The 15,073-nt window shown below is 49.2% G+C and overlaps 1 protein-coding gene across 5 annotated transcripts in view; it reads right to left on the bottom strand.

Moving 5' to 3' along the window:
* The window catches only part of RAB11FIP5 (RAB11 family interacting protein 5), a 38,780-nt gene extending 33,156 nt beyond the window's left edge, over positions 1-5,624 (bottom strand). For 2 of the 5 annotated variants that reach the window (XM_019647627.1, XM_019647628.1), the window contains exon 1: positions 4,982-5,624. In XM_019647627.1, the coding sequence (XP_019503172.1) occupies positions 4,982-5,412 (431 nt within the window). In that variant the 5' untranslated portion in view covers positions 5,413-5,624. The remainder of the gene's footprint in view (positions 1-4,981) is intronic. The other 3 variants (XM_019647629.1, XM_019647631.1, XM_019647630.1) reach the window with 3 other exon arrangements.
* Positions 5,625-15,073: the final 9,449 nt, after the last annotated feature.

The raw sequence follows: 15,073 nt of genomic DNA, 5'->3' as shown, positions 1-15,073 counted from the left end.
CACCCACCCCACCCACCTCCGGGTCAGCTGAAGGTCAAGATAGCTGGTGACAAGGCCCCTCCCAGTGCAGCTTCTCTGAAGCGCTGCCTCCTGGGAGCTGAACTTGTCGGGTTACTGCTCACAGAGGAGAGGCCTGGGGCCAGCCCCACACTCGGGCCTCACAATGGCCCACCAAGCCCAGCCAGCTCCCTGTCTGGTGGCCGTCATTCCTGAGGGAGGGAAGAAAGAACCTAAGGGCTCCTGGGCCAGCTCAGCAAGAGCAAAGCCATCAGGCTTCCCCGGCAGGGCTGCCAGGTGCAAAAAGGGCCCACACTGTGGACTTGTTTTTATTACTTGGCTGTGGGGAATGGCAAAGCTTCGTTTTGCAGAGGGCTGACCTTGCACAAGGAAGAAAGAGAGAAGCGATTCCCAGGGAGCTCCTGTCATTGTGTTAATTATCTGTCCCCACTCAGGGCAGGGAGGCCAGGGGAAACATCTGGACAAGGCAAGCGCGTCACAGCACCAGGTTGGCAGCAACAACAAAATGAGGTGGGCAGCCCCCCTCGGAGGAAAGGGGCAGCTCTCAAGGTCACCTGGGATGGAGGCTCTGCTGCGTTAGGCCTGTCCCTGGCTGCCTACGGGGAGGGGAGAGCAGGGCAGACATGGGGTTCCCGCCCAGCACCAGATGCAGAGGGAAGGGGAAGCTGCTGTGCCAGCCGGGAGGAGCCGCCCAGTCTGACAGGGGACTCACTTCCTACCGCTCCCCGCTCCCCCAGACACTGCTGCTCAAACAACGCCTCAAATAAAAACTGCCCCATAACTAAGGGAGATAGATGGAGCCTCCTGTGTCCTAATGACTGGATTCTAAGTACAGCCACACCCTTGCCTGGCAGCCAAAGCAGACTTCCCAGACAGCCCCACAGCCCTCCAACTCCAGGTCTGGGGCTGGAACAGGAGCCAAAGCCAAGGACCCTGGTGGCCTCAGCTGCTTCCTAAGGAGCAGTCGTATCTGGAAACCAGTGGAAAGAAGGCTGTGGGTGGTCATGTGCCATCTGCCCACCACAGTACCATGCGGACCATCTGGAGGCTAAGGAATGGGTGGACGCCCGCAAAGACCATCCCAACCTTAGGCCATTTTCCCTACAGTGTCTCTCCCAGTGCCCCAAACCCTCCCTCCTCGAGAGGTCTCCTGCCAGAAGGCTCTGGTCTCAAGCCTAAGCCATCCTCCGCCACAGGCTTCCCAGAGGCCCCCCATAAAATCAATGCACAGGTCTGATGAGAGCCTCTCAGGGGGCCACAGTTAGCAGCCTGTCCATGGTCCCAACAGTTTTACTCTTTGGGATGAAAAAAGACAAACTCGTCCCAACCCAAATCGAGTCTCGGCTTTTCCAAGGGGCCAAGCTCGAACCACTGATCCAACAGGCCCAGGACAGGGGTTCTTTATGGCAGGGACCATTTTACTCCACACAGAGCAGCTTGGGGTTTACCAGGAAGGGCGCTGGAGGTAAAAACCAGAAAGGAAATAGTGGAGAAGCATCTTAGGATTTTCAGACCCATAGTGATCCATGTATGGCTTTACTGAGGAGAAAGGGTTAGAATCAATGTCCTTGCGTACTACGTTAAATTTTGTTTGGATAATTTCCTCTTCAACTATTTGGAAGTCTCCAGTGAAATTCCTCACCTCAAAGAGCACCCCACTGACAAAGGAGCTTCAGGGGCTGTTTAGGTACCTAGCACCCCTGCCACCACCATCACCATCATCACACAAAGCAGGGCCCTGAGAGTAACCCCAGAACTGATATTTTATCTTTTTTTTTCTTTTTTATTTTTTTTAGCTGAGCCATCCTGTTACCTGTCGGCAGCTCAGTGGCTGCTCAGCTCGGGCTGGACTTGAACCGCTGTTGCTCAGAGCTCAAACTCTAGAGCGAGCTCTTAACCAACTGAGCCACTTGGCCAGCCCTCAGAACTGATATTTTAAAAGCTTGCTATGGTTCCGGAACTATAGCAAGGCTTTCACAGATGCTGTCTTATTTTATCTGAACAATTCTATGATTATTATCATGACCTTTGTAGAAATGAGGAAACGGGTTAAGTAACTTGCCTGACAGTAAGTCACAGAACTGGAAGTGAAACTCCGATCTCCAGGCCATTAAAATCTGCTGCCTTGTGTTTCTAAGAGGGCAAGGGTAGCTCCTGGCAAGGGTGCTGGGGAGGAGAGCTGCAGAACTGTACGCTGCTCTGAGCCTGGCTTCAGGACTGCGGAGGCCTCCCAAGTCCGGCCCTACTTCTCAAACCTCTAGCAGGAAAGAGAATGGTGGAAGGCTGTGAAGGGCCAGCCCATTTCATCAGGAGCTCTCATACTCCTGTATGTAACCTACGGCCCAGGGTCCTGGGGCTTTCCCAGGCTCTAAGTTCTACATTGTCTCCCCCCAGCACATAAGAGGCTCTTCCAGGATAAGGGATGTCTTCCAGATCAGAGCTACCAGACACTGTTACCAAAACCTCCCTCCACCATCACTGCTGTTCACTGACCACCAGCCATGTCCAGGAACTGCGCTGGGTACTTTAATTGCATTCTCATGTCATCCCTTACATCAACTTTGTGAAGGTGTAAATTAGTCCCATTTTACAGATGAGAAAACTGAGGCACCAAGAGTTTACTTGACTTGCTACAAGTTGGCAGGTTTGGAGCTGGAACCTGTTCCGTTCCATTCCACAGGCCCTGCCTCTTAAACATGAAGCTGCCCTTCCACAGCCAGGTTTTTTCTTGATGACACAGGACTACAATCTGTTCTTCTTGTGACCATCACAGGTGACTCCTGGAGTTAAACTGTGATATTGTTCTTTTCCACCATTATCCAAAGCTGAGGAGGCTACACCCTGGTCCTCTCGGTTTTGCCCTCTCCCCACTGGGCAATGTGCAGACTCATGTCTTTGCAGTCCACACGAGTGTGTTCCAGGAAAGGCCATCAGGAGTAGCCATTACAGCCAGAGGTGGAAAGTGAGGACAGAGTGGGGGCAAGCAGCCCTCACTCTCTGTCAGTGGGCATGCTGTGAGGTCCTGTATACCAGAAAATCAGGCCGATTTCACAGACTTTTCTCTGCCCACCACAAGTGTCCCTCTCCTCCCTACCCCCTCAGGTTCTATAAATAATCTAGGTCAACGCATCAGAGAAAAGGCAGCCAGTTGGGTGCGGAAAGATCCTGGTGGAAAGATGACTTCTATAAAGTCAGTTGAGGCTCCCATTCAGATCAAGTGGTGACAAGTCAAATTCTCCAAAAGGGGCTGTCCTTGTCAGACAACAGGCCCACTTGGGCCTACAGGCAGAGAGCTCAGCTGAGCAAGATAAACAGGCAAAGAAGAAACAAGAGCAGGAAATGAAAAAAAAAAAAATCAAGGCCCCTTCCCAAGTCACTGACTTCCCAGAAGCCCCTCTCTAGAAGCCTAGAGACTTTTCTGTGTGCCCCCCAGATGTGTCATCTCCCGGTCTAGTCAGATTAGCTGAGAGATGGAGGTGGAGAAGTAAGAAAGGGGTGGAATGAATTTGGGGATAAGAGCCTCTTCAGGAAAAGAAAGGGCTAAGTGATCCAGGGGAGAGCTTTCTGCCCCACACCCACCCCCTTGGGCTCCCTGAGCCAGAAAGGAAGGAGAGGACAGAAAAGGGGAGGAAAAAAAACAATACGAGGGCCAAGCTATACCACATGATCCCACACCCAGCAACCAAACAGCAAGTCATGAGGGAAGGAGAGGGAGAAGGCCAGGGGAGGGGGAGATGGAGCCCGGGTCACAGCCCTGCCCAGAGCCTGCCCTGTGCTTCCCGCCCCAGGCCACAAAGAGCCACAAAGAGCCACGAAGGCCCTTCCCTACCCACATTTCGAAAAACATTCAAGGTCAGATCCTTTTCTATCCAACTCCTGCTTTTCATTTGGGTCTGCACCAGGCTCATCGTTCTCCAGGAAGCCTCCCCTAGGCTTCCGCAGTGGGATGCCAACCCACTAGGGCAAGCCTTTCCAGCACCTGTCCCCATCTAGGGCACACCCCTGCCCCCATCCCCTCACCCTCCCCACCCAGGGCCCATGATGCCCAGCGGTGGTGTTTACCCCAGCTGATCACTTGAGTGATCCACAGCAGGTTGTCAGTCCTGGGGACTGGCTTCCAGATCCTTCCCAAGCCCAAAACAGGAAATGAGGCTCCAAGTCTGAAGCCTTGATCTTAACACAGGGAAGGTTAAACGCTGCCAAAATAAATGATTTAAAATAAAAAACTGGCCCTTCTAGGTGGAAGTGACTGAGAGATAATCTCCTGCTGTGCATTAACCATGCCCTTGTTTCCACCTGTCGCAGGACAGGCAGGAGCTTGAACCCTGACTAAAGTATTTCCTTCCTTTACTTAGAGGCTCTCTTGTTCTCAGACCAGAGACACAGAGGGGCAGAGTCCCGGGTTCTCTCTAAGCGGCACAGGGTATCCCAGTACCAGACAAGAAGCAGATGCCCTCAGTCTCCAGATCTGGTGGGGCACCTTGGTTCAATCTCACCCTTGAGGGCAGCACTGCACCTTCCTTCCCCCACAGGGCGAGGTAGCTAGCGCCTCTCCACTCCCCTGCAGGCCTGGCGTGGGTCAGGCGGGCTCAGTTCTCCTCCCCTTCGAGGAAAGAGAGACCGGCCTGGAGGCCCTAACAATGGACCCAAGATTTTCCTTCTCCAGGTTCCCACAGTTCAAGAGCCTCGGGCTCCTACTCCTAACTTTACTTGACAATCTACGCTAGGCCACCATTCACACCTCCCCGAGCCTCCCAAGGCCCGCCAGCGGCCAAGCACGGCGCGTCGCACGCTTGGGAGTCGGGAGGGGACCCCGAAATGCGAAGAACCAACTCGTCGGTTTACGCCCTTGAGCGCGAGGTTCAGGGCGCACAGCCCAGGCCGAGGTTCGGGCACCCGCTACGCCCCCGGCCCCGCCAGGACTGGCCTTTAACCGTCTCTGCACCCCGCGCCCCTCACTCACTGTGTGTGCTGGGCGCGGCCTGCACCAAAGACCTCGTCCAGTGCCACCGTGGCCTGGCCCAGGAACTTGTCCACGCCGATGAGTGAGCGGTGCATGGTGGTGAGCACCAGCTCGCAGGCGGCGGCGGAGCCCGCGGCCCAGGGCGCCGGGCCCGCATCAGCCTCCTGCGCCCGCAGCAGGCCGTCCAAGGCTCCCGGCGGCAGCTCAAAGGAGCACTCCTCGCGCCACTCGGGACAGCCCGGCGTCTTCTCCACCACCGACGTGCTGTACTTCTCACGGCCCACCTGGATGACCGTATACGCGTCGCTGGTGCTGCCCGCACCCGAGCTCTTGCCCCGCAGTCCGCGGGCCCGCAGCACGGTCACCTGAACGTGCGTGGGTAGCCAGCGAGAGGGCCCAGCCGCCGGCTCGGCGTCCCGCACCAGGGCCATGGCTGGGGAAGCGGCGGCGGGCGTGGGCTGGCCCAACGCGGCGCAGACACGGGGACCAAGTGCGAAACCGGGCAGCGGCGGGGGGCGGTCAGGAGCCGGGATGGGAGCTCCGCCGCCACCGCTGCCGCCGCCGCCGCCGCCCGCACACCCAACCGCTGCAGCTGCGGGCTGCGCTGGGCCGAGCCGGCCGCCGCCTCCCGCTGCTCCTCTTCCCTCGCCGACTGCCGCGCGGCGACGTCAGCGCCCCGCCCCCCAGCCCCGCCCCAAGGCCGGCGGCCAGCTCCCCAGCTCCGCGCGGCGGTGCGGCAGTGCTGCGGGAGCTCTGGCCACCACGCCCTCGTCCTGTCCACTGCACACCCGCGAGGACTGTAGGAAGCGGAGGTGCGCGCGGCCTCTGCAGAGGGGTGGGCGGGGCTCCATCGTTGGCCCCGCCCCGGGCTGGCGGCACCCGTGAAACCCCGCCTCCCTGAGGGGCTGCGCGACACCCTCCGTGGGTTCTGAAATGCTTGCTCGGCGTCTCCCGGCCAATCGCACATCTTTCTTTAAGATGTCCCTGCTCGGGTAAGCTCTCGCCCTAAGACCTGCCGGGGTCCGGGACGGCCATCCCTTTGGTGCAGGCATGTGGGGGTGATGCGGAACCGGGCTGCAGCCCTCTTTTCGAGCCGCACTCGCCCTTCTCCAGTCCGCTCCTGCTTGAGAAGACGCCCGGGTGAAACTAGAAACGATTCCCGCTCCGCGCACGTGATGGCCCCGCATCAGCCACCTGGAAGCGGGTGAGCTGCAGTTGCCTCCAACCTCCGCACAGGAGGAAACCACGGATGCGGCGAGACCTCGGCGCGGGAGGCCAGAGAGCTGGGCTCAACCTCAGCGAACACTGCGGCGGAGAGCAGAGTGATGAATAAATGAGTAACCACATCAATATTTAAGTGTGCGCTCAGAGCGCTGGAGTTCATGCGTCACGAGTTGGGAAAAATTATAGGCTCTGCTGGGGGTTTTAAACTGTTTCACCCATTAAGTGCCTACTATGTGAAAAGTCCTGAGTATTACTAGCACGCTTGGCTTATTATTAATAATGGTAACAGTGGTTAATAATTAATGATGCTGAATTTCGGCCCGTACTGGTTTGTGTGCTTTACATGCATTAATTACCTCATTTTATCCTCAGAGTAATAACCCTGTAGGGTGAGTATGGTTTTTATCCCCTTTTTTCCTGAAGATAAAGTTGCAGTTTAGAAAAGCTATCCTGCCCAAGTATCCTGTCCAAGTAACTGACACAGGTAGGATTTGAATCCACACAGATGACCCCAAAGTCCGTACGTTGTTTTTGTTTTTTTTACTTTCAGAGCCTGCGCTTTAAAAATAGTTTTTAAAAATGCAACACACATATACAGCTTTTTAAAAATCAAATAGGACAGAAGCACTTATGATGAAAAGGAAAACCTCCCACTCCATCCCTGGAATCAGGGATAACCACTTACAGCCATTTATTTGTGTTTTCAAGCCTGGCGGTTGGTTACCTCCATCTCTCTATGTAAAATGCTTACAGAGCTATATCTGGATTTATCAGGACTGGCCATTAACTATTGTCTTCCTGCTATGATAGATAATGATATAACTCGCTCACACCCACTTCCCTCCCTCAGTCTTGTGTAGTTATGCTATTAGTTTTCGTTCCTCTCCTGGCTCCCTTTATTTATAGTGGAAATGTTTACATTCTTGGGGAAACTCTCCACAGTACCCCTTGATTTCCTACGCTGTGAGAGGAGGATGCCAAAATCCCCACTCTCCAGGTTATGTCCTCCACCAGGAATATGGATGTAGAAAACCAGTCGAGGAGCCCCATAGGAGCACACCTGCCACAGGCCTAATCCTGACAGCCTCCCATTTTAACACTATGATCAGAAGACTGGGGTGGGGGAGTCCTTGGCACTGAGCCCTATGGTCCAGCATCCCTGTGGACAGCACCTAGCTTTGGAGACAGCCAGATCTGCCTATAGATCTTGGCTGTCTGCCACTTAGCAGCAGTGAGACCTGACGTTTAAGCCAGCTCTCTAACCTCTCTCGGCCTCATTTCCTCATCTAGAAAACAGGGATGATGATTCCTATTTCAAACAGTTGCTGAAAAGATTACATGAGAAAATATTGTCAGAGATTGTAATGCAATGGAGACTATCACAACTGATCTCAAGGCACCTGAACATTGTATACAGCCTTTTATTCTGATTATAAAAGTAATTTGGAAAATGCAGAAAAAATATAAAGAAAATAGCAATAGATCATAATCTCACCATCCAGAAATAAACACTACTAACAATTAGTTGTATTTCTTTCCAGTCTTTTCTCTGCACTATATGTTTGTTGTTTTATATGCATTATGGTTATGAAGCAACTGTGTGTAATCGTTAAACCTGTGGGCTTTGGTTTCCCGGTTCTACCATTTATATGTATTATTTCATTTATCCCAAGAGACAGCCATTTAAGGCAAGTGCTATTGCCACCCTCAGTTTCACTGATGAGGAAACTGAAGCAGAGAGAGCTTGGATGGTTTTCCCCATGTCTCCAACTGGAAAATGGCAAAAACTGGACTTGAACTCGGGTCTAACAGACCCTACTTCCTGTGGCAGTCTGCCCCCACACTGATCATCTCAGTACTACATACATCTGAAATCGACAAAGCAAGAAAAGTTATCATACCCATTTTACAGGTGAGGAAACTGAGGTATCAAAAGGGATAACAGACTTACCCAAGGTCACAGAGTAAGGATGAAGCCCTCCATTTTAAGAATGGATTCCCCAAGGGCTTTGTAAATGAAGGTATCTTTACCAAACTATGACTAACATATATTTGCCCCTCTCCTTTAATGGTTCTGCTTCATCTGTGTGCAGCTCTCCAACATGACTGCACTGTCACCTCCTACCTCCTTCCCTCCTCCTCCCCAGTGGCGTAGCAAGGCTCCAGGAAAGGGTGAGAGAGCTGAGATGGGCTACTCCCACCCCCCTTCCTCCTGCCCTGGCCCGTGCAATTTGGCAAGCTCAGGCTTCCTGTTGGCACTGAGCTGGGGCTGTAGGAGGGCAGTGAAGCAGGGCAGGACTCCCCTGTGGGTCACTTGGCCCCAGGAGGACAGGGAGGGATCTGCTAGCTGTCTGTGGCTGAGAAAAAAGTCAGAAACTCCAAAGACACTGAAGATTTGGCCACCTAGAGGTGTGTTTCCTCCTCTAGAAGAGACCACCAACACCCCTATCCCCTGCAGCCAGCCATGAGAGTTAGATGGAGAACATTCCTGCCTCCTCCACCTCCCCAGGGCTGGGTGTGCTCATGCCTTCCTGGGCCTCTCTAGTCCACTGAGACAGTCCTTGCTTTAAAAGAGTGGTCCTCTGTGTAATTTCCACTTGTTGCTTTCCTCTGTAATACCACCAAAGACTATTGGCCCTTCCACATAGACACTTCGAATATATTTGCCTGGCTCTTCAAGCTACATTTCCCCCTGTCCTTCACCCATCCTTCCACACCTCACCATAATAGAGTTACACGGCCCAGGTTCAAACCCTGGTACCACCACTTACTAGCAGTATAAGCTTGGGCAAATATCTGAACCCTGTTGAGTCTCAGTTTCCACATCTATAAAATGGGCCTAAAAATAGGAAATCACCTCACTGAGTTAGCATGAGAGCTATCTCAACACATCCGAATTAGTAATGAGTATTATCATCTTAGAAATCTTTGCTGAAAGCAGGCCAGCCAAGTGGCGCGTTGGTTAAGAGCTGGCTTGGGACGCCAGCTCTGAGCGGCAGGCCCCCAGTTCCGATCCCACATTAGGGCCAGTGACGCTGCGCCATCTACAGCTAAGATGCTGAACAACAGCTCAACCTGGAGCTGGGCTGCCATGAGTCGCCGGTGTCGGCATAGGCTGCAGCTGGGCTGCAGTGGGTTGCTGTAAAGCTACTGTAAGTGACTGGCAGCCAGCATGAGCAGCCGGTAGCTGGCGTGAGCTGGCAAGAGCCGCTGTGAGTGGCCACCCAGAGGCCAGCGACCTATCTGCCTCACCCGGGAAGAGCGCAATGATAATACCAACATGGGCCAGTGAAGTGATGTCCTCCACAACTAGACTGAAGAACAAAAGGACAGCAACTTGTCTGTTCTTCTTCCCCTAGTCCCCAATGCTGTTCCCCTCCCCCAATTCCCCAATAAAATCTTTGAAAAAAAAAAGAAAGAAATCTTTGCTGAAAGCAAAAGGTTGCACCTCCTTGTTACTACATTTGCATTTGAAATAATAGTGAGATTGAACACTTTTTTTCAGTTATTAGTCTTTCCTCTTTTATTGTATTTCCTCTTTTAATGAGTAGTCTATTTTCTTTTTTTTTTTTTAAAGATTTTTATTGGGGAATTGGGGGAAGGGGAACAGACTTTTGTTATGCTGTCCTTTTGTTCTTCAGTCTAGTTGTGGAGGACATTGCTTCACTGGCCCAAGCTGGCACCATCATTGCGCTCTTCCCAGGAGAGGCAGATCAGCCTCAGGCTTCTGGACAGCCGCTCACTGCGGCTGCTGGCCTCTCACGCTGGCTGCTGGCTACACACGGTAGCCCATGGCAACCCACTCAGCAGGGGCTGCAGCCTATGCCATCGCCAGTGACTCACGGAAGCCCAGCTCCAGGTTGAGCTGTTGTTCAGCATCTTAGCTGTGGAGGGCAGTGTCACTGGCCCTCATATGTGGGATCTGAACCGGGGCCCTCTGGCGTCCCAAGCCAGCTCTTAACCAATGGGCCACTCGGCCGGCCCAGTTGTCTGTTTTCTGAATTGTCTATTTTCTATGACTGTTTTTCTTTGAAGCCTTAATTTTTTATTAATTTATGTTAACCCTTTATATGATAAGAATAATAACACCTTGTCTTTTATATTTATTGCAAATATGTTTTGACATAAGTTATGTAGTCAAATCTTTTCATTTCTTCTATTGTTTCAAAGTTAAGTTCTTTTACACTCACACGTCCAATAATATTCCTCATATTTTTTCTAGTTTTTAAGTTGTTTGGCATTTCTTTTCTCTTCCATTCTCTTTAAATTCTCCTAGAAACAATTTTTGGTAAGTGATTTGGGGTAAAAAAACTAACCCTCTCGCAAGTTTCCCAATAGATACTTCAAAACCCTATCCCCTTGCAATTGTTTTTTTTTTCAATAAGTTTTTATATATACTATAGACAGAGTCTGAACTCTGTATTCTGTTCCACTGAGATTTATATCATTCTGCCAGTGCCATTTTGTTTTAATTAGTGTTACCTTTTAAATGCTTTATTACAATGGAAGGGCAAATATTCACTCATTTCTTTTTTCAAATTTTTTTTTAAAGATTTTATTGGGGAATTGGGGGAAGGGAACAGCGTTGGGGAATCAGGGAAGGGGAACAGACAAGTTGCTGTCCTTTTGTTCTTCAGTCTAGTTGTGGAGGACGTCGCTTCACTGGCCCAAGTTGGCACCATCATTGCACTCTTCCCGGGCGAGGCAGATCAGTCGCCGGCTTCTGGACGGCCGCTCACTGCGGCTGCTGGCCGCTCACGCTGGCTGCTGGCTACACACGGTAGCCCATGGCAACCCACTCAGCAGGGGCTGCAGCCTATGCCATCGCCAGTGACTCACGGAAGCCCAGCTCCAGGTTGAGCTGTTGTTCACCATCTTAGCTGTAGAGGGTGCAGTGTCACTGGCCCTCATGTGGGATCCGAACCAGGGCCCTGCTGCTCAGAGCTGGCGTCGCAAGCCAACTCCTAACCAACATGCCACTTGGCCAGCCCCTCTTTTTTCAAACATTTTACAGCTACTCTTACCCATGTATTCAGTCACATGAGCTCTAGTTCTTTTTGGAATTGTGAGATAAATTTTTATGAGAAAAATTGACATCTTTACAAATAATAGTCATTAAAATCATGCCATACTCCCTAAAATTAGGAATAAGACAAGGACATTTTTTTCTCCACTTCTATTCGACATTGTGCTAGTGGTTCTAGCTAAGGCAATTGGCAAGGAAAAAAATAATAAAAGCCATTCAGATTAGAAAGAAAGGAAGAGTAAAACTATCTCTATTTTTAGATTATATGGTCTTATAAATGGAAAATCCTAAGGAATCCACTGAGAAACTATTAGAACTTATAAATGGACTTAGCAAGGTTACAAGATACAAGATCAATATACTAATATCAATTGTATTTCTACACACTACACTAGCAATGAACGATTGAAAATAAAATAAGAAAGCAATTCCATTTATAAGAGTATCAAAATAATAAAATATTTATCAATGAATTTAACAAAAAAAAAAGTAAGACTTGTACACTGAAAACTAGAAAACATCATTGAAAGAAATTAACAGACCTGAATAAATGGATGACATACCATGTTCATGGATGGAAAGAATATTGTTAAGATGGCAATATGCCATATCAAATTTATCTACATAAATTAAATTCAACATATTCCCTATCAAAATCTCAGCTGGTTTTTTTGCAGAAATTGCAAACTGATCCTAATGGAAATACAAAATAGCCAAATAAATATTGCGAAAGAAGAACAAAGTTGGAGGACTCATACATTCCAATTTCAAAACTTATTACAAATCAAGACAGTGTGGTACTGGCATAAGAATAGACATATCGGGCTGGCCAAGTGGCTCAGTTGGTTAAGAGCGCAAGCTCTGAGCAACGGGGTTGCCGGTTCAATTCCCACATGGGCCAGTGAGCTGCGCCAGAGCTGAGCTGCCGCTGAGCTGCCAACAGGCAGTAGGATGGCTCAGCTGGTAAGAGTATGTGCTCCTAACAACAAGGTTGCCAGTTCAACTCCCGCATGGGATGGTGGGCTGCACCCCCCTCCCTCTTAACTAAGATTGAACATGGCACCTTGAGCTGAGCGGCCGTAGCTGCCAATGGGCTAGCTGCGCCCTCCACAACTAAGATTGAAGGACAACAACTTGGCTGTTCCCCTTCCCCAATTCCCCAACATTGTTCCCCTCCACCAATTTCCCAATAAAATCTTAAGGAAAAAAAAAAAAGAATAGACATATAGATCAATGGAATAGAATTAAGAGTCCAGAAATAAATCCTTACGTTTATGGCCAATTGGTTTTTCAACAAAGGTACCAAGACCATTCAATAGTCTTTTCAACAAATGATGCTAGGACAGCTGGGCGTTCATATGCAAAAGAATTAAGGTGGCCCCCTTCCTTACACCATTATACACATTATATAATTAATACATGAAAATTAACTCAAATAGATCATATACCTAAGTGCAAACACTAAAACTATAAAACCCTTGGAAGAAAATACAAGAGTAAATCTTCATGACCTTTAGGTTAGGCAAAACCTTAGATACAACACCAAAAACACAAGCAACCAAATAAAAAATAAACACAACTTCATCAAAATTAAAAACTTTTGTGCTTCAAAGAACACCACCAAGAAAGTGAAAAGACAACCTGCAGGACAGAAGAACATATTTGCAAATCATATATTTGATAAGGGACTTTTATTATACACACACGCGCACACACACACACACATGGTTGTTGGAAAAGTCATGATGCATTTTTGCAATGAAAAACATAGAAAAAATGACAACCATATATATATATATATATATATATATATATATATATATATATATATATTACAATTCAACAATAAAAAGATAAAGAATCTCATTTTAAGATGGGCAAATGATTTGAATAGATATTTTCCTAAAGAAGATGTACAAGTGGCCACATGCACATGAAAAGATGCCAAAAACATTAGCCGTATTATGGAAATGTAAATCAATACCACAATGAGATACCACTTCACACCCAAAAAGAATGGATTGAATTTTAAAAGACAGATAATAACAAGTGTTGTCAGGATGTGGAGACGTTGGAACTCTCTTACACTGCTTGTGCGAATATAAAATGGCGCAGCCACTTTGGAAAACAGTTTGGCAGTTCCTCAAATTGTCAGACAAGGCAGTTACCATATGACCCAGCAATTTCACTCTTAGTTCTATACTCAAGAGAAATGAAAACATACATCCATATAAAAAGTCTTGTACGAATCTTCATCCCCAGATTCCTACCCCAAACATAGAAATCTATCACCACCTGCTTTTTTCCCATCTCAGAGGAAGAGGTATTCCTGCGTGCTTAATTTCCCTCATTCTGCCTAGGGGCAGTTCAGGGTTCCACCTCTTCCTTCATTTCTCATCCCCTGGCTCCTTCCTCTCATCACATAAATATGGGAGGCAAAAAGACACCTTTGGTGAGAGTATGAACCGGCACAGCTGTTTTGGAGATCAACTCGGCAATATTGCTCAAGAATTTTCAATGGGTTGTCCCTTCATTCTGACAATTCTGTTTCTAGGAATTTACCCTGTGGAAATCCTCACACAAGTGTTCAAAGAAATTTGTATAATTGTGTAGCGCGCCCCTGGAAGCTGTTAGGATGGGTTTTGGGTGAGCAAGAGTGACTCCATTTTGGACATGCACAAAGAACTTAGCAGACAACATCCAGGAGCTGCCCATTTGCCCTGGTAATTGGGTATAACCAGCTACACCCCAAAGGTCTGCTACTAAAAATATGATGATGTCAGGGTTGCTGGCTGGCTGCCCCATAAGGTGACGTCAGCAAGGCACTCAGAGCTGCATAGGAACTGAGGACTTTTGCAGCTCAGAGAGCCGGTCTTGACTGAGAGGTGACCGACCACACCGTCACTCTGCTCCGAGAACCCTCAACTCTGCTCTGCTCCACTCGGACCCAACCTCTGCTATACCGACCTCCTAGACCAGCCACCCTTCCCGCTCCACCAGGACTCTGATTGACTTAAGGACTGGTTCGTTACTCTATTTTACCCAATTATTGCACTCTGTGTTCTTTATTGTTTGGTGTGTTGATGATTGATGTTTGAGTAAAGAGCATATTGAAAGGCATTTAAGATCTTGTGTGCTCTGTTCTTCGCTCGTGCCACGGCTACCACGGAGGCCTCAGTCAGTGGCAGGTAGATCCTGGGGGTCTGAGAGTATCTCAGGGTTAGTCCCCTCTGACTTGCAGGAACAGACTGCAGCACGGACTGTGAGCCTGGCAGTTGCTGGTGACAAGAATGTTTGTTTTGCATGATTTAAAGCAGCGAACCACTAGGAGTGGAGCCTAAATATCCATGAATGGAGATAAAGAAGTCATAGCATGTCAGAAATAAGGCCGTGAGCACTGCAGGCGACTGAGGAAAGGGGCGCTATAGCTGTGGCTTCCCTCATCTCAGAGCGGCCTCACCACCTGGGCCCTGTGCGGAGCACTTTCCTGCTGGCTAAGGAACACACCACACACCCTGCCCATCCCACTTCCCCTCACCTCAACACTCTGATCTCAGTCCCATCCAGGATGGGCTGTGGTTTCCAAGCTTTGGGGTTTCTTGGTGTTGCTAGACTTCTTTGTTGATTTTTTGTTTATTTTGAGAAAAACACTTAAGCCTTGGGCCTTTTGGTTAGGTAAATTGTAAAGATACATCCAACATCCTATTTTTTTTTTAACATTTTTTTTCTTTTTAAAGATTTTTATTGGGGAATTGGGGGGATGGGAACAGCGGTGGGGAATTGGGGAAAGGGGAACAGACAAGTTGCTGTCGTTTTGTTCTTCAGTCTAGTTGTGGAGGACG

This window comes from Hipposideros armiger, unplaced genomic scaffold (genome assembly GCF_001890085.2).
Source record: "Hipposideros armiger isolate ML-2016 unplaced genomic scaffold, ASM189008v1 scaffold_114, whole genome shotgun sequence".
Classification (NCBI taxonomy): Eukaryota; Metazoa; Chordata; class Mammalia; order Chiroptera; family Hipposideridae; genus Hipposideros; species Hipposideros armiger.
Note: the sequence above shows the minus strand (reverse complement) of the source record. Positions and strands in the feature narration are given on the sequence as shown.